General features: G+C 42.7%; 1 protein-coding gene across 2 annotated transcripts in view; it reads right to left on the bottom strand.

Moving 5' to 3' along the window:
• Positions 1-1,035: 1,035 nt before the first annotated feature.
• IRAK4 (interleukin 1 receptor associated kinase 4) overlaps positions 1,036-18,753 on the bottom strand; it is a 32,666-nt gene continuing 14,948 nt past the window's right edge. For both annotated transcript variants that reach the window (XM_006126501.5, XM_006126503.4), the window contains 5 exons: positions 17,489-17,598; positions 8,139-8,322; positions 6,519-6,581; positions 3,207-3,365; positions 1,036-3,114 (listed from right to left, as the gene is read on the bottom strand). In XM_006126501.5, coding sequence (XP_006126563.1) covers positions 3,082-3,114; positions 3,207-3,365; positions 6,519-6,581; positions 8,139-8,322; positions 17,489-17,598 — 549 coding nt within the window. In that variant the 3' untranslated portion in view covers positions 1,036-3,081. The remainder of the gene's footprint in view (positions 3,115-3,206; positions 3,366-6,518; positions 6,582-8,138; positions 8,323-17,488; positions 17,599-18,753) is intronic.

Raw genomic sequence — 18,753 nt, 5'->3', positions numbered from 1 at the left:
TCAGTATCTATTGGTAACTAATGTTTGTTCACACAGTAATTCGCCCATGTCCAAAATATCCATGTTAGATGCGGGGGGGGGGGGGGGGGGGGGAGGTAGCATAAGAACAGCTGTTACTCTTTAACTGTACTTTGAATATACCAGGCATGTCCAAAGTCCGGCCCGCGGGCCAACTGTGGCCCGTGTTCCGGTTTAATACGGCCCCACAGGTAATTTGGCAATATCTATCTTTTATGGCCCCCAACGAATCCATATGTATTGAGATGAATACATTGTAAAATCTCAGTTAATGTCAGTTGGTCTAAATCAGTTATAAATATATTTGGACACAACATATATACTTGGTGTTATGTTCCTGTTCATAATTTTTTAACTTAAAAGTTGACAGACAACCTTTATTACCAGTAATATGTATTGTACTTTACAATGTTCCTGACATATTTCAGCTTCCTGGATTTTTTTTTCATCTGGCCTTCAGATATGAAAGGCAGAGTGATTTAACGCCTGTTTAGATTTGTCATCCATGTGACGAAATGAAAAGTATGCCGTTTGCAATAAACTTTGCATAAAATAGTTAATTTGCATTTAATTTTAATGGTTCAAAGAATGTCAGGCAAAATGGTTGGCCCTCACGCATGTTCACTTCATCAAATCTGGCCCTCTTTGAAAAAAGTTTGGACACCCCTGGAATATACTCTCTTTAAAGGGCTTAACTAGTCACAACACGTAGCTGAATTTAGGTGAAGAGTGTTTTTCTTAAGTTGTACAATTAATCTGTAAAAATAAAAATGTTGTTTACTGTGTCTGTTCAAAAGGTAAGCACGGAATTTATGCATGTTAAGGAAAGTATTTGGAAAACTACCAAGGCAGCCATTTAACGTACATGACTTTTTTAAAAAAATAAGTAACCACCAACACATTTGTTAGTACTTTCAGTCTGCAAGACCAAGGACGAAGTATTCTGTTTACAGAAAGGTAATGTATGTATGATGCATTGATTTAAATACTTAAAGTTAGGAAGCAAAAGAAGCCACATTTAAAATTTATTTTGAAGTCTTTATTCCCCTCTCTGCATGTACATACTTAGTAACTTTGATGGAGCAATCTGTCCCTTGAATGTTGAGTTGATTCTAATTCCATAATTAGTTTACAGAATTAAGATTACTTGATTTTGTTTTGACATAACCCACTGCTATTAACTGTATTGCATGACTTTTATAGACTAAGTTGAAGTCCATTTTTTAAAATGAAGAGTTGAGTTAATTTGGAAAAATATATGAAAATATTTTTTCCTGTTTAAAAAAAACATAAATGTATGTAGGTAAAAACTATATTCCCAGTTTGATGGTTTAAATCTATAGACAGGCTCATAGGAATATCTATGGCTGAACTACAAAAGAGTAAAATAGTGACTGAAAATGGCAACACAAGTAATTCTGAGTAAGTATTAAGTTTCTGTCCAATTAATTTGCATTAGTCTAGAAAAAAGTTATGGAGTCAAACCCTTTTCATTTGCTAAATTCAATAAAACCATTTAGGTGTTTTAGTTGGGATCATCTTCTGGCCTAAGTGGTCCAGGCCATTGTCATTATTAACAGTAAGTATACTTAAATCCTTTTAATCACATCTAATTTTTAACCAGTCTATTCCATTTTCAGCACACTTCATCTCTGTAGATAGAAAACCATGATTGATTATACTCATTTCTTGAACCACATCGGCATGTGACACACACAACAGCATTCCCACTGCCCCAAAGGAGAGGGGGGCCTTGCCTATTGCTCCTCTGGCAGAGAGTAGGAAGAATGTTCATAGCCAAATGTTCAAAAGTGGGTTGCTTAAAGTGTACTATTCAGAATGGAATGGATTTGAAGACAAGAGATGGAGACTCCACTATTTTCCAATGGTAGTTTGTCCCAATGGCTACTTATGCTGTTAAAAAACAAAACCATACAACTGTGCCTAATTTGACTGTCATCAGCTCCCACCCAGTGGTTCTAACGCTCTGCTAAAGACCCTCTAGTTATGTTTACACCTGTTTCATTACAAAGAAACAGCCTAGTACTTTCTTTTGAAAGAAAGAAAGTACTTTAACTTATAAGGAATATTTTGCATTGGACAATAAGAACTCATCCATGTGTACTGAGGAGATACAGACTCCACTCAGCTGATGAAATGGAACAGTAGAAATCACCCATCATTTGCAATAATGGAGTGAAAGAGCATACTGTTATAATTGCAGTATGGATAGAAAATAGAGCTGCAGGTGAGCACGAAGCAGCACAACAGGGCTGGAAAAAAAAATCTTGTGCTAGAAACCTGTAAAAATCCTTGGCTGCCCCCGTACAAATGAGTGATCCATTAATGCTATAGAACAGCTGACTACAAATGCACATTTGACAGATAAATCAAATTATTCTACTGCATTGTTGGCAAGAAGGGATATTGTCTGTCTTTCTCTACCCACTAAAGCAAAAATGCTTGAGATGTTATTTCATATTTTAGAGGGTAGTACAGGTGCACACAAGCTCCAGGGGATATGGGAAAGCAAATATTTCTTAGGAAGGTGTTCTCTAGCAGTGCCCAGAGAGACTTTTAATGCTTCTGTTGAGGGGTTGAAGTTTTTGCTTACAGTAGAAACTGAAGAGGGCTAGTCTTCCTGCTTAGAAACAGTTTACCAGGCATCAATTTATTTACCATTGTCTCTTTGTAACAGCTCTATGTTACCCAGATTGCTGCAGAAGCCTGGATTCTAGTCAGGAACTATATTAAGAAAACGAAGTGGAGATGGTGTGGCAGAAGCACAATATGTTGCCATAAGAATCTCAGCATTCTTGCTCTCTAAGGCAACCAAGGAAAGTCTTCTGGAAGTGAGACATTCTGACTTACAGGGGCTAAGACACCCATTGTTTTAATCAGACATCATCTCCAAATGACTAATGCATAAAGTCTTGGAGAAAGTTCCTTGCCTGAGTTGTCAAGGGAAGAATGTACAGTGAGGAAACTCCAACAAAAGATTGTACATATATGCCACAAAAGCCTGGAATGCTGGCATGGCACGGAACTGGTCAGAAACAGGTATCAGGCCCTTATCTCTTGTAGATGCTGCTGGACCTGCAAAAATAGAATAGGTATGAATTAGTTACATTACCACCACCATGCAAAACATATGGGCTACACAAACCTTGAAGTGAAAATCCATGTACCATCTTAATGTCTGGTCTCCTGTTCTTTTTTTCACTCAGACACTGACTAGCAACTGAATACATTTTTTCAATGGAAATGGCATCCCAATCACTCATTTTTTCATCAACATAATCTTCAATTGTCTTTTCCTCATCTTCAATTTCGTCTTTGATACTTAACTGTAAGAGGATATGGTAGTGTTAAAACTTCTGAATAGAACAACATTTTTAAAAGGAGCAGCAAGGTTTAAACATGTAAGTACTTTACATTTTACTGACTGAGAAAATGGGTGAGATGATATTGTTTATTGGATCGACATCTGTTAGTGAAAGAGATAAGATTTAAATATGTGCACGAGCAGGTGAATATACATGTAGAGGAACAAAAAAAGGCCACCATGGCTAAGTCTCAGAATAAGAAAGGCAGTCGGGAGGCAAAAAGGCTTCCTTTAAAAATTGGAAGCCAACTCCTAATGAGGACAGAAGAAAGGAGCATAATCTCTGGCAAGTCAAGTGTAAAAGTTTAAGTAGGCAGCCAAAAAATAATCTGAAGAGCAACAACAAAAAAAAGACACAAAAATTTACAGTAATTTTTTAAAGTACACCAGAAGCAAGAAGCCTGTCAAACAATCAGTGGGGTCATTGGACAATCAAGGTGCTAAAGGAGTATTCAAAGAAGACAAGGTCAGTGTAAAGAAGCTAAATTAATTCTTTGCATTAGTTTTCACTGCAGAAGATGTGATGGAGATGCCCGTGGCCAAGCCATTCTTTTTAGGGGGCAAATCTGAGGAACTGTGCCAGATTGAGGTGTAAATAAAAGAGGTACTGGAACAAATTGATAAACACTAAGTCATCAGGCCTCTTCTGTGAAGAATTACAAAGGGATCTCAAAACTAGCTGACTGGACAACAAAATGGCAGATGAAATTCAAAGCTGATAAGCACAAAATACAGGCAGTCCCCGGGTTACGTACAAGATAGGGACTGTAGGTTTGTTCTTAAGTTGAATCTGTATGTGTCGGAACTGGCGTCCAGATTCAGACACTGCTGAAACTGACCGCCAGTTCTGACTTACATACAGAATCAACTTAAGAACCCCAGGCGTCCCCAAGTCAGCTGCTGCTGAAACTGATCAGCAGCTGATTCCAGGAAGCCCGGGGCAGAGCAACTCTGCCTCGGGCTTCCTGTAGTCAGCGCTGGTCAGTTTCAGCAGAAGCTGACTTGGGGACGCCTGGGGCAGAGCAGCTGGGGTGCTACTGGACCAACCCAGCAGCACCCCATCTGCTCTGCCCCAGACGTCCTGATTCAGCCGCTGCTGAAACTGACCAGCAGCGGCTGAATCAGGACCTGGGGCAGAGCAGCTGGGGTGCTGCCGGGTTGGTCCAGTAGTGCCCACGGGCGCTGCAGGACCAATCGGCAGCGCCCCAGCTGCTCTGCCCCAGAGTCCAAAACAAAAGCCTGGTCTGCTGGGGGGGGGAGCACACTAGCTGCGCCCCCCCACCCCAGCAGACCAGGGACACGGGGAGCAGAGCCGCAGCGGCAGCGGGGTGCCGCGCCTCTGAGGCTTTGCTCTGGCAAAGCCTCAGAGGCGAGGGACCCCGCCACGGCTGCGGCTTCAGTCTGGGTGCCTGTGGTCTGCTGGGGACGGCCCCCAGCAGACCACAGGCACCCGGACTGGAGCGGCAGCAGCGGCGGTTCCCCGCGCCTCTGAGGCTTTGCTCTGGCAAAGCCTCAGAGGCGCGGGACCCCCCGCGGCTGCGGCTTCAGTCCGGGTGCCTGTGGTCTGCTGGGGACCGTCCCCAGCAGACCACAGGCACTGGGTCTCAAGGGGCAGCAGCAGCGGTTCCCGCGCTTCTGAGGCTTTGCTCTGGCAAAGCCTCAGAAGCGCGGGAACCCGCCCGGTGCCCCTGGTCTGCTGGAGACGGTCTCCAGCAGACCAGGGGCACCGGAGCAGCTTACGAACGGGGCTTTCTCGCCCCGACTTCCGGGGCGAGAAAGCTCCGTTCGTAAGTGCGGATCCGACGTAAGTCGGATCCGCGTAAGTCGGGGACTGCCTGTAATGCACACTGAAAAACATAATTCCAACTAATATACAAAATGATGGGGCCTAAATTATCTGCTATCACTCAAGGAAGAAAGAGATCTTGGCATCATCATGGTTATTTCTCTGAAACATCTGCTCAATGTGCAGCATCAGTAAAAAAACTAACAAAATATTAAGAACCATTATGAACAGGATAGATAAGAAGATTGAAGATATCACAATGCCACTATATAAATCCATGGTATGCCCACACCTTGAATACTGAATACTGTTCTAGTCACCCTATTTTTTTTAAAAAAGATGTATCTAAGTTGGAAGAGGTATAAAGAAGGGCAACAGAAATTATTAGGGGGTATGAAAGAGTTTCCATATGAGGACAGATTAAAAACACAAAGAATGTTCAGTTTGGAAAAGCAAGAACTAAGAGGGGGGGGGGTTATGACAGAGGTTTATAAAGTCATGAAAGGGGTAGTGAAAGTGAACATGGAAATATTACAGGAAGGCGTAAATAACACAAGAACCAAGAGTAACACAACGAAAATTAACAGGCAGCGGGTTTAAAACAAACATAAGGAAGTGCTTCTTCACACAATACAGTCAACCTGTGGAAACTGTCAGGTGATGTTATGATGGCCAAAAGAATAACTGAGTGCAGAAAAGAATTACATGAGTTTGTTTTGGCTAGCCATTTATGGACCTATTAGCCAGGATCATCAAAGCAGCAACATCAGGTATCTCTACATCTCTCCCTGCCAGAAACTGTAACTGGATGACAAGGGATGGATCACTCAAAAATTGCCCTCTTCTGTTCACTCCCCTTTAAAGCATCTATCTGGCAGTGAAATACAAGCTGCGAACTTTTAACAAGTTAAGGAGCAACAATCCCTTACTGAGTTCCCCAATTCTGCTCTTTACAATGACAGCAGCCACAATATAACTAAATTTACCTTAGGAAATGATGGATGCATGATGCAGTATGAATGATACCTTTCTTTTGTTAAGATTTACTTTTATGGATTCCCTGAGGCCCTTTTTCCAGATGTTGATGCCATGTGATACCCATGGCCCAGAGAGGTAAGATAGGGTAGCTTCCTCAAAACTGGCAATGTGTTTTTCTTGGTTTTGATTAGATTCTTTCCCACTAGTTCAAGAAAGGGTTCCTGCATTACTCCTGATACAGACTTTGACACAGCACCGGGATGCACTATCTGTACCTGCTTGATGTCAAAGCTGGGACATCCCTAAACAGGAACTTAAAGTTTTATATGAAACAAAAAAAAAGGTCAGTACCAGTAATTGTGGCTCGCGGTTTTCATCTATTGGTGAAAGCCCCGTTATTATTTCCAGTAAAACCTATAAAAAAAAAAGCATCCAGAAATAGTTAACACATAAATCATTTGAAACAAAGGAACAAAATCTTTGGCTTGTACTTATAACAATTTCAAGTGCAAGTCCCTAGGATCTCAGCTTGCAAAGTAGAGAGCATTTCTGGACATAACTAGCTGATTCTTGCTTCCCTCATTTTCCTCATTTTTAGAAGAGCAGGTGAACTCCTTGGCTTTTCTCACCTCACGCCTCCTAATGAGCTTCTCCATTGTTTTGCTTTCCTGCCTGTCTGATGGTAGAAGTTGGTTTGTCACCCTATTTCCTTTTTCACTTTGTGTGCAGTATGGACATTCCCTGCAGTTCTTCCCTGACCCCACAGGGTGGTGTTTATTTTCCTATTCATAACCACATTTCTCCTCAGCAGGTGATTGGTGTTTTTCAGGTACTTAAACATTTCTTCCTTGTCTTTTCATCTCACAAGCTGCTAGTCAGAAAGCAACTCTTGTGATGAGGAATAATCTCTCCAGAATTGGATTCACCACTCTCCTGAATACCCTCGGGTAGAGCAAGGAACACTAATACGCTGCTTATGCTGATTTAAGAGCAAGCCAGGCATGATTGGCATAAATTACTGTGCTTTAGCAGCACACAACAGTCAAATTTGGGGTTGTTGGTTTTAAAAGCAGAGAAGTTAAGAGAACCAGTTCTCTGTTCTAAGGTGCACATGTGGAAACGATATTTAACATATAAACGTAACTCATCTTAAGGACTGTAAAGACAGTATTTAAGCAAATTGGAACTTAAGTTACACCATCAAACTCACTTTACAGCAGAATAGCAGCCACCAGTAGTAAGATTCAAATGCCAGCTCTAATTAATTAGCACTTTCAAATATCTTCAAACAGCACAACAGAACACAGGTTCAACTTCTGTAATCTGGATTTTTATAATCCAGCAACTTCTGCAGTCTGGCATCCCCATGAATTGTCCCGGGCTGGAGCACTCATGAAGAATGGCTAATCCCCACTCAGCAACTCCTCCTTCACTCTGTCAGAGCTTCCAATGCACTGCAAGCTCAGAAAGGATGGTGAGAGGGAGGGAGAAATGGGAACGGGGAATACTCGGGTGGCTGCAGAGCCCTGTGGCTGGGGGCCAAAAGTGCAGCTCCATAGCCAGCCATTGGGGCTTAGTGTGTTCCCACCGGGCTGTGCTCCTAGCCCCTGGCCACAGGACTCCACAGCCACCCTGCCTCTTCCCCAGAGTGTCCCCTCCCACAACTCCTGCTTAGTCAATGCCAACCCATCTGCTGCCACCAAAGCAGGGCCCGGCAGCCAATGACAGCAGTGGGGTCCATGTTGACCTTCCCTGGTGCAGCAAATTCCCTGGTTCGAGACCGGTCAGGTCCTGAGAATATCAGACCAGGGAAGTACAACCCTGTAATACATTAACTGTTAAGGTACAAAGTGGTTTCCTTTAGTAAACACAGTATATGCAAGAAAAAATGGTGACAACTGTTGGATTTTCAGCTTCATGAATCATTTATAAAGAGGAAGTAAGTACAACAGTGTTCTCTTGGCTACTCACCACACCAAAACTGAAAATATCAGATTTGGGTGTTATCTCTCCACGCAGAGCTTCAGGTGCCATGTAGGCTGCTGTTCCCACAATTCTATCAGTCATGATGGTTTGTGTGAATTTCACAGATGCCCTTGCAAGTCCAAAGTCAGAAATTTTTGGCATAAATGATTCATTTAGTAAGATATTTGCACTGAAAAACAAAAATAATGTTCTCAACATGTTTTTAATCACACTTTAAAAAAAGCATTTAAATATCTGTATGTGAACTGTACTCATTTTTAACCAATATTTGGAATCTGGAAAACTCACTGAAGTTGATGATTTACTTTAGTAAGTAACATATATGAAAGTGACCACTGGTGGGAATCTGCCATAACTATCAAAAGAGGAGGTTACTTGCCTTCCAGTAACTGATGTTCTTCGAGATTAATGTCCCTGGGGGTGCTCCACATTACATGCTGAGCATCCCAGTGCCTCTTGACAGAGTTTTCTCTAGCAGTGCATTGGGGGCTGCGCATGCGCGGTGCACAGAGCGCGCTGGCCTCCCCGATGCCATCGCGCATGCGCGGCCTCCCCTCCCTTCAGTTCCTTCTCTATTCAGAACCCGGCGAGGATGTTTGATGTCTTGATATTAAAGTTTTCCAAAGTAGAGGGGAAGAAGGGAGGATAGCGGAGCACCCCCAGGGACACTCATCTCGAAAAACATCATTTACTGGAAGGTGAGTAACCTCCTCTTCTTCTTCTTCGAGAGGCGTCCCTACGGGTGCTCCACAATAGGTGACTATAAAGTAGTACATTGTATGGAGGTAGGGACTTCGGATCAGATAAGTATGCTGTTTGTAGCACAGCTTTTGCTAATCTAGTATGCTGGAGAGGTCCCGTGTCGAATGCATAATGCTTTGCATAAGTGTCTTCTGAGGACCACGTGGCCATTGCATATATGTCCTCCACGGGAATTTTCCTTAGTTAAGTGATGGAAGTGTCAGCCGCTCTTGTGGAGTTTGCTTGGATTGGAAATGGCGGAGGTAAGTCATTTAGAGAGTAGTATGTAGTAATGCAGTCAGAAGTCCAATGTGATCATCTTTGTGATGATATTCCATTTCTGTTGCTGTGATCTGCAATGGAGATGAAGAGTTGCGAAGACAACCTGAAACGTTGGTCGTACTGATATAGAAGGAAAGTGTCCTTCTGACATCTAAAGTGTGCATCTGATCTGCAACAGCGTTCGTATGAGGTTTTAGAAAAGAAAAAATAACAGTAAGTATATCGTTTGGTTGAGGTGGAAAGTGGAGCGCACCTTCAGTGAGAATTTTGGGTATAGTCACATACAGAGTTTGTCTTTAAACAAAAAGATAGTAAAAAGGTGGTTAGGCATAAGGGCCGCCATCTCACTCACTCTACGAGCTGCAGTTATTGCCACCAAGAAAGCCGTTTTTCTAATGTTAAATGACGTAGGAAGCATGAAGCCATAGGTTCAAATGGCGACTTTATGAGTGTTGATAATGGCATAAGTAGATCCCATGGTTCTCTAGGGCTGCAATGTCTGGGTATATAGACTGTAGACCTTTTAGAAGTCATTTGGTTATCGGGTGTGCAAAGACTATGGTGTCTTCTAAGATGTGGTAAGTATTCTAAAATAGCCGGGAGTGGTATATTAGGCGAGGTCACCCAGTGAGTGAAATGGGTCCCTTTGTTAATATGTTTTTCTCATTGCAGGAGCTCTGCTTTGTAATAAGATGTCTCCACCTGTTTGGAGCACTGAAATTCTATGCCTGTGAACCATCGAGGTGCCACGCCTTGAGGTGGAGTCTCTGGAACTGAAGGTGAGGAGACGTGGCTCCCGGTTGGTATAAGATGTTCGGAGTGCATGGGAGCGTATTGGGTGGTACCATGCCATCCTGTGCCGGAGGGGAAACCATGGTTGGTGAGGCCAACAGGGTGCCATGAGAATGAGTTTTGCTTTGCCACTTTGTGTCTTTATTAGGACTCTGTTGAGGAGGGGAAATGGGTGAACGCATAAAGCAGGGGTGCCTTCCATGTTAAGGTGAGAGCATCTCTGAGTGAGTGCTTTCCCATGCCTGCCCTAGAGCAGTAGCTTTGGCTTTTTTTTTTTTTTTTTGCTCTGGTGGCGAGTAGGTCTATGAGTGGTGAGCCCCATCATCTGAGTATATTATTGAGGACTGTATAATCGCGTTCCCACTTGTGGTCCCATGGTAAGGCTCTGCTGAGGGCATCTGCTGTGGAGTTTAAGATGCCTGGGAGGTAACATGCAGTTATGCATATGTCTTGGGGTAGATACCAGTTCCAAAGCGCTATGGCTTCCTTGCAGAAAGCCTGTGAGCATGCACTGCCTTGTCCGTTTATATAAAACATGCATGCCGTTTTATCCGTATATAGATATGACTCACCGTAGTATGGGGAAGTAGTCTTTGGCATGACAGGTGGACTGCCCTGAGTTCCAGGATGTTGATGTGAGGGATGCGATCTGCTGAGGACCGTAGGCCTTGTGCTGTTTGGCCCTTCATATGAGCGCCCCATCCCATGAAGGATGCGTCTGTGGTAATAATTATTGTGGGATCTGAGATTTGAAGGGATACCCCTGTGCACAGGTTGGATGAACTTCTCCACCAGCATAGGGATGCCTTTACTGCACATGGTAATCTGAGTGATTTGGTCATGTGATGGACCTGAGGTTTGTATTTGAGTCGGAGCCAGCCTTGAAAACATCTCATGAGAAGTTATGCTTTGGGGACCACTGGGGTGCATGATGCCATGTGGCCTAATAGTTGTAGATAGTCATGAGCCAGTACTGAGGGCATCTCTTGGAAAGATTGTACCAGTTGTCTGATACGGATGAATCTGTCAGCAGGCAGAGAGGCTGTGGCTGTGATGGAATTGAGATCTGCCCCAGTGAATTGTATGGTTTGAGTAGGTGTGAGCATTGATTTGCTGTGGTTTACCTGGAGTCCTAAGACCTCCAGATAATTTAGGGCCATGAGGGTATGCTGGTGGTACTGATGTTCAGGCCTTGCTTTGATGAGGCCATTGTCTAAATAAGGACAGACAGTGATTCCACATCTTCTGCGATGGGCAGCAACGACTGCCAACACTTTGGAAATTACCCTGGGTGCTGTAGAAAGTCCCAAGGGTAGGACCATGTATTGATAATGTTGGAGATCTCAGTAAAACGAAGAAAACATCTGTTAGACGGCTCTGTGAGAAATAGTGTGAATAGAACCCCGTTCTGGGGAAGTGCGGGGCCACTAGTTCTATTGCCCCTAACTGGAGGAGGTGAATCACCTCTTGTTGTAAGATTGCCTTGTGAGAGGAGACTCTGAAGAGGGAAAGGGAGGGAGGGCAGGGGGATAGTTTGAATTACCCACTTGTCAGAGGTACTAGTTTTTCAGGGTTTTTTGTTTGTTTGTTTTAACGGGAACAAACGAAAATGGAATAGTTTGATGTATTTTGAGACTCCAGGGTAGGTGATGTGGCTTTTGGTCTCTTGATTGGCCTTTCAAATTTGCTTATTCGGAGTACGTTGTCTTTGTTGTCTACCCTGCCCGCATTGTTAGTATGGCAGATGGTCTTGCCTCTGATAATAGTACATGGGTTGTGGGTACCTTTGTCTCTGATATAGTTGGTATCTGAATTGTCTTGGTGTTGTTGCAGGTGTTTCGATGCCAAGTGACCAAAGTATAGACCTTGAGTCCTTCATTGACTGCAGAAGTTCATTAGTCTTTGTTGAGACAGCTTATCGCCATCAAATGGGAGATCTTCCACAACTGGTTGGACTTGACGGGGAAAAGCAGAAGAATTGAACCATGAGGCCCTTTTCATGGTGACTGCTGTGGCTGTTGTCCTCATGGCTGTATCTGCTTCATCAAGGGCAGGTTGTAATGCTATATGTGATATCGTTTGACCTTCTGAAATCATAGTTTTAAACTGTGTCTTCTTGTTATCAGGATATGTTCAATAAATGTGTTAAATTTTGAATAGTTGTTAAAGTCGTATTTACCGAGTAATGCGGTGTAATTCGCTACCTTCATCTGAAGGAGTAGCAGAAACAAAGCTTCTTACCAAAAGAGTCCAATCTTGTATTGTCTTTTTCAGATGGAGTGGATCGGTTCTGCTGTTTATTTCTTTGCTGCGCAGCATCCACTACCAGGGAATTTGGTGAAGGGCGTGAAAAAAGAAATTCAGAGCCCTTAGGGGGAACAAAATACTTCCTATCTGCCTTTTTAGATGTTGGTGGTATTGAGGCAGGAGTCTGCCACAAGGTTTTTGCCGGTTCAAGTATGGCTGAATTGATAGGTAGAGCTATTTTAGCAGATAGTGTCACCTGGAGGATGTTTGTGAGCTCATAGTGAGAGTCTTGTACCTCTTCCATGGTGATACTTAAATCTGTGGCAACTCTTTTTAAAAAGTCCTGAAAGGACGAAATATCCTCTGTATTGCTAGCAGATGGGGGTAGGATTGCCACCTCTGTGGTAGAAAGAGAGTTAGGCTGAAATAAGATGCCACCGAAGAGTGTAGAGAGTATAGATCCTCACCGTCATTTCTGTCAGTAGGTACAGAGGGTGATTTAATCAGAAAAGTGCAAGGTTTCTCTAAATGTTTGGTTTTGAATGGTTTTTTTCTATGTTGCTGCTGCGGGCATTGATTCCACATTTGCCACTGTGGAGGGCAAACCATGGGTGAAGGCATCCATGGGTATAAAGTCCAGTGAGCAGTTTATATTGGGAAAAAATTTGGCTGCACAGGGTTAACTTGCATTCCTGACCCCTCTGAGCATGGAGATAGTTGTGGTGAAAACATAGCCACGTCCTCTGCCTCTTTCATTGAGAGAGGGAAACGTGATTGTGAATACTCAGAAAAGGGGGAGTGAGGATATCGGTTGTCACTCAGAATAGGAGATTGGAGCATAGGAGACATTATTAAATCTTTAATCTCCCTGTAGCTCCTGACGAGAGAATGTGGGAGCTGTGCTGCTGCAGAGTGTACTGACTGCGGTGCAGAGAGAACAGAGCTAGCCTCCTGAGGAGTTGCTCCTGACAATGGAAGAAGAATTGAACCATGGGGGGGGGGGGGAAGAGGGGCGGTGCTGTGCTGCGGTCCTGAGATTTTGGCTGAAGTGATGCTGAGGCAAATGGCGTCCTGGTCGGTGCCGCGTTGATGGAGGCAGGCACTATGTGGCCTGTTGCCTTTGAGGGGGCAGCTGTTTTAGTGCTTTTGTGTTTACTGATAGAAATGTAGCTGTGTTAGTCTGGTGTAGCTGAAACAAAATACATAGTCCTGTATTTTGTTTGTGTTTACTGTGCTGTTTGCCTGAGACACCTGGGTGGTCAGAAGTGCTGAGGTGCTTATTATAAGAATCTGATTGCCTGTCAGCAGGGTGCCTCTTAGAAGAGCGCTGAGGCAGCGAGCTTGCCTGTCTTTTTACGGCCTCAGGGGATTTAACCCTTTTTGCTGTGGTAATGTGACCTGAGCCTGGGTCAGAAGAAGGGTGTCCACTCTTATCAGCCATCAGCATTTTAAGCCTTAGCTCTCTATACTTACGTGCCCGCGCTTTGAGCTTAGCGCAGTGTGGGCAGTCTTTTTGGGAAGGTGAGTTGCCAAGGCACTTGACACAGTTGTTGAGTCCACCAGAGGCTAGTATTACCTCATTGCAGAGCACGCAGCATTTGAAATTGGGAGATCCAATGACGCGGCTAAGAAGTGACACGCTAGCCGATCCGCATTTTGTTTTTTTTAACACTAAAGCAACACTGAACAAGTGAACTAGAACTAACAACTAACTAAACTAGAAGAGAAATTCTATAACTATGCTGAGAGAAACGAGAGCACTGCCGAGTTCCGTCTGGAGTCCGGAGACACTAGAAAGGAACTGAAGGGGGGAGGGCGGCCGCACATGTGTGATGGCTCCTGGAAGGCCCGTGTGCTCCGCGCACGTGTGGCTCCCAATGCACTGCTAGAGGAAACTCCATCAAGAGGTGCCGGGATGCTCAGCATCTACTGTAGAGCACCCCCAGGGATGCCTCTCGAAGAAGAACAAATAGTTCACTAAATAATCAGTAACTGTCTGGCCAGCACAATAATCTATTCACAAGCTCTCCTGGAGACTAAAAGGGAGCAAAACTGGAGACTAACAGGGAGCAAAACTAATGTTACTTAATTCTGTAACATTAACATCCCAAAATTCTAGGCACAGCTTGAACACTCCTTCTTTAAGCAAAACTGTATAGCCTAATTAATTTTAGTAAAGTTCTTGAGGCAGAATCCTCCACAAAATTCTCTGAATTCCAGTTTAGCTCATCCTACACAAAACACCAAAGAGCTGCTTTTGGTGCATATCCAGAAGCCTCCAAAAATTACCAAGCAAGTGGAAGGAATACAAGGATGCTTCTTTTCCCCATGAGACATGAACATAACAAGTTAAGAGAAGTTATGCAGGCATGTCAACTTATTACCTCACTCTACTTGTATTGCTAACACCTTAGGACCAACACAGCTTCAGCAACACTCCATGCACATATGCCTTTAATGGTCTCAAAGAAAAACTGTGCTGAACTAGACTCAGCTCAATGGAAGGGGAAACTGAACTTTTTAGTGAATATAGTTATATATTTTGCTATTTTTACATGTAAATATTTTTGGCTTCTAGAACCTGCAACAGTATTAAAGTAACTTTGAACCTAGGCATTCTCTCTCCATTTTATGAACATGCATACTTGCAACCATAACAGATCAATAGGAAACATCTGAAGTACACAAAGGCTATGTCTAGACTGCAAAGAAATGTTGGAAAAAGATACGCAAATTGCTAACTGCAATTTGCGTATCTTTTTCGGGTTTTTTTTTTTCAGAAGAGGCTACATGGGGCCAAATTTTGGAAAAACCTTCTCTTTCAGAACATCCCTTATTCATCATACAATGAGGAATACAGGGATGCTGAAAAAATGCATACGCTTTTTCAGAAACTGTTCCGAAAAAGTGGACGGATTCCTTGGATGCGGCAGAGCTTTTCTAGGATATTTCAAGTATCTCGGAAAAGCTTTGCAATGTAGACATAGACAAAGCCTTATTAGAAACATTAGTATCACTAACCTCTTAGTCTTACTCTTAGAGCCTTTTAAGCAAAAAGTTTAGCCATCACTTATGAAAGATTACTAGCTACCTTAATCTTATAAATAGACTATCTATAAAAGGATCCCTAATTCATGATCATAGTATCTAGACCAGTCAGAACACCATATGTGAAAAAAACAATTTTTGAGTAAGTCATAGTTTCTTCTCAGCTTGAGAAGGCAAGAAGCCTAGAAGAGAGACCAAAATTTGTTATGCTTTACAAAGTAGAAAGGATTCTATTGTTATTGTTCTATTGTGATTGCGTCCTACTACAAAAGACCAACCCGTTTTCTTCCTGCATGCAACACAATCAAGAGTTAAGAGTGACAATGAAAACAACAGTTCAATAATGGCTTCCTCAATCTGCAAAGACCTCACCCCAGTGCTTCTGTTACTATTCCATTTTCCCAAACTGCAGCAATGGGAAAACAGACCAGAATCTTGTTTGATTTCTCCACAGTAATTCAGAAACCCCTTGAACATAGAAATTATAACAAGAATTGCCTTCTTTACAATGCATTCTTGCTACTTGGAAAAAGTTATCAGCAGTAGCAGTCTCACATTCAATTATTCACTGTGGGAAAGGACAAAAGACAGAGTCCAAGCAGGGAAGCAAAGACGGAGGACAAAGTGGTACTGATGGAAAAACAATTCCCTCTTGCAGGAGTCAGGAGACCATAGAAGAGATAAAGTAGAAGAGACTCTGTTCCCTAGAAATTCCAACTTGGGAGCTTGAGCAGTGGCGTGGTTCTGAGACACACAGAATCAAAGCAGCAAGGAGGCTTTGGGTTGGGAGCTGGAGTAAGAATTACTCCTCTTTTCCAGCACCCAAAGAGGACTGCAGAATCAAAGGACACTGAATTCAGCAGAAGCATTGTGGAAGATAGCAAGTTCTTCAGGACCTCTCTCCATGACATTATCCTATAGTTCAGCCAGTCATGGTCCTTATTAAGGACTAAAATGCTTGTCTACAGGAGATGTGGGTTGACTGCTCTTATTTCTTGAAATAAGCTGGACTGATTTACTTAAAAAAAATGCTATGCAAAAATTTAGCTCCAAGAGCTGGATATGGCAGAAATTGCTTTGGGGATAACAAGTAGAAAATCTCCCTTCTGCTTAAGGCCTCTGTACACCATTGACATACAAACTTGATTGTAGTTTTTTATTAAAAATATCAGTAACTCACAGGAGGCATTCAGATGAAATGCTTAAAAGAAGAGCGTTTTCAGCAGAAAAATCTCCCATCAAAGTTGTCATGGTGCAGCAGTGTTCCACAGCAATAATTATTACATTAGTTGCAGTTAGACAAGAAATGATTTTTGAATACACTAATAATTACACATCAGCTGTTCTACAGTGGCAGCTCAAACCATCTCGACAGGAGCAATGTTTTAGAACTCTGAGCTATGGAAATTCTCACCTGTCCTTGAGTAACTTTTGGAAGTGATGTTTTGTAGGTCTATTCAGTATCACTAAGATTTCATTTAGGAGGAAAGATGAAGCAGACTTTAGTAAGAGACAACAAATAAGTGAGAGAGAGAGAGAGAATATGCTCATACAGTGCAAGCATTAGGCATAAAACAAAATCCAGAAAGACTGTTAAAGTGAGAGTAAGTTGCAAAGCCACTATGGCCAGATCTACACTAGACCCAGAAATTTGGCTTAAGGTGTGCCCCTCCAGCTACATAAAATACATACCTAGAGTTAGTTTACTCTAAGCAAAGTTTGGCATCGTCCCCACAGCAGAAGGCCAATGGGAGTAAATGCTCCTATTGGATTTCCTTACTCCTTGCAGGACCAGGAGTACTGGCAGTCCTGGGGATGCCCTCTGAGTTCAATTTAGCAAGTCTTAACTAGACTCGCAGCAAAATCTATCTTCCAAGGAGTGAAGACAAAGCCTATAAAACTTTGGAAAATGTGAAAAGATTTACTTCGCTTAAAATGTTTCTGTATAGATATACAGCTGTTCTGATATTCTCAGAGGTGAATCACTAAGAAATGAAGTTGTCTTTAAAATGACTGGCAAAGCAGGCCTTGAAATCTTAGGTAAACAGTCCTGATATAGAAAAACAGAAAACATTGTGATAAGAATTCTGTCACACAGGTATTTGCAAGAACTTGGCAAAGAGGACCTACATCACTGATATCCTAATCCATTTTCCTCTCCTCTCTCTCTAAAGTGAATTCAGTGGGAAACTTTGTGGGTATTACTGAGTATTAGCAGCTTTTACCTTTTAACATCTCTGTGAATATGATTGTTTTCATGTAAAAAGCTGATGCCATTTGCTGTACCTTGAGCAATGTTACACCTTGTACTCCAAGGAATTGGTGCAGTGTCATCCTTAAAAAAAAAAAAGAGGGGGAAAAGTGAAAATGCATCAATATATGTATTTGATTTACAAATATGGATCCCAAAAGAGGAGGTAAATCTATGAGGGACTAGCTGGTACATGTTTCTTTATTTGCCACATCAGTTTCCGTTCTCCACCCAGAAAACATTTGCTTATAGTGATAACAGATAAGTATGAAGTCTGGTCTATGCTTAAAGTTCAGGTTGATGTATCTACAGTGCTCAGGGGTGTGAAAAAAACCCACTAAGTCCCACAGTTATGCCTACCTAATCCCCATATAGACATAGCTAGCTCAATAGAAGAATAATTGTGTGGACCTAACTACTCAGGCAGGTGGTTTTTCCCTGGAGACAGAAAAAACCCTTCCATCACTTTAGGCTGATTTACACTATGGTGCCATGGCTGTGCTGCTGTAGTCCCCATAGTGCTGATCTGGCCTGACTTCTGATCCAGGAACATTTCTATCCAGAAAGAGGAACATAATAATCCAATACAGTCAAAAGAGGCTGAACCATATTAGAAGACAGATGAAGGCCTCCTAAGGCTGTATTCAACTCTTGAAAGCAGCACAAAGGCCTGATCCCAAGTCAATGGACACAATGGCTACATCTACACTGGCCCCTTTTCCGAAAGGGGCATGCTAATTTTACAGGTCGTAATAGGGAAATCCGCGGGAGATTTAAATATCCCCCGCGGCATTTAAATAAAAATGTCCGCCGCTTTTTTCCGGCTTTTAGAAAAGCCGGAAAAAAGCATCTACACTGGCCCCGATCCTCCGGAAAAAAGCCCTTTTCCGGAGGATCTCTTATTCTTACTTCAAAGTAGGAATAAGAGATCCTCCGGAAAAGGGCTTTTTTCCGGAGGATCGGGGCCAGTGTAGACGCTCTTTTCCGGCTTTTCTAAAAGCCGGAAAAAGCAGCGGACATTTTTATTTAAATGTCGCGGGGGATATTTAAATCCCACGCGGATTTCCCTATTACGACCTGTAAAATTAGCATGCCCCTTTCAGAAAAGGGGCCAGTGTAGACGTAGCCAATAAGAATTAGGCATCTAGTGGGCTTTTCATTTGAACTTTGTTTCACTTACAAGTTTGACACCTGTAATCAAGGTTTGAACAAAGACCTGACCTGGATGGACCGCTATAT

The sequence above is a fragment of the Pelodiscus sinensis genome, chromosome 1 (genome assembly GCF_052426305.1).
Source record: "Pelodiscus sinensis isolate ZL-2025 chromosome 1, ASM5242630v1, whole genome shotgun sequence".
Classification (NCBI taxonomy): Eukaryota; Metazoa; Chordata; order Testudines; family Trionychidae; genus Pelodiscus; species Pelodiscus sinensis.
The sequence above is the reverse complement of the archived record's forward strand: the minus strand, read 5'-3'. Positions and strand labels throughout refer to the sequence as shown.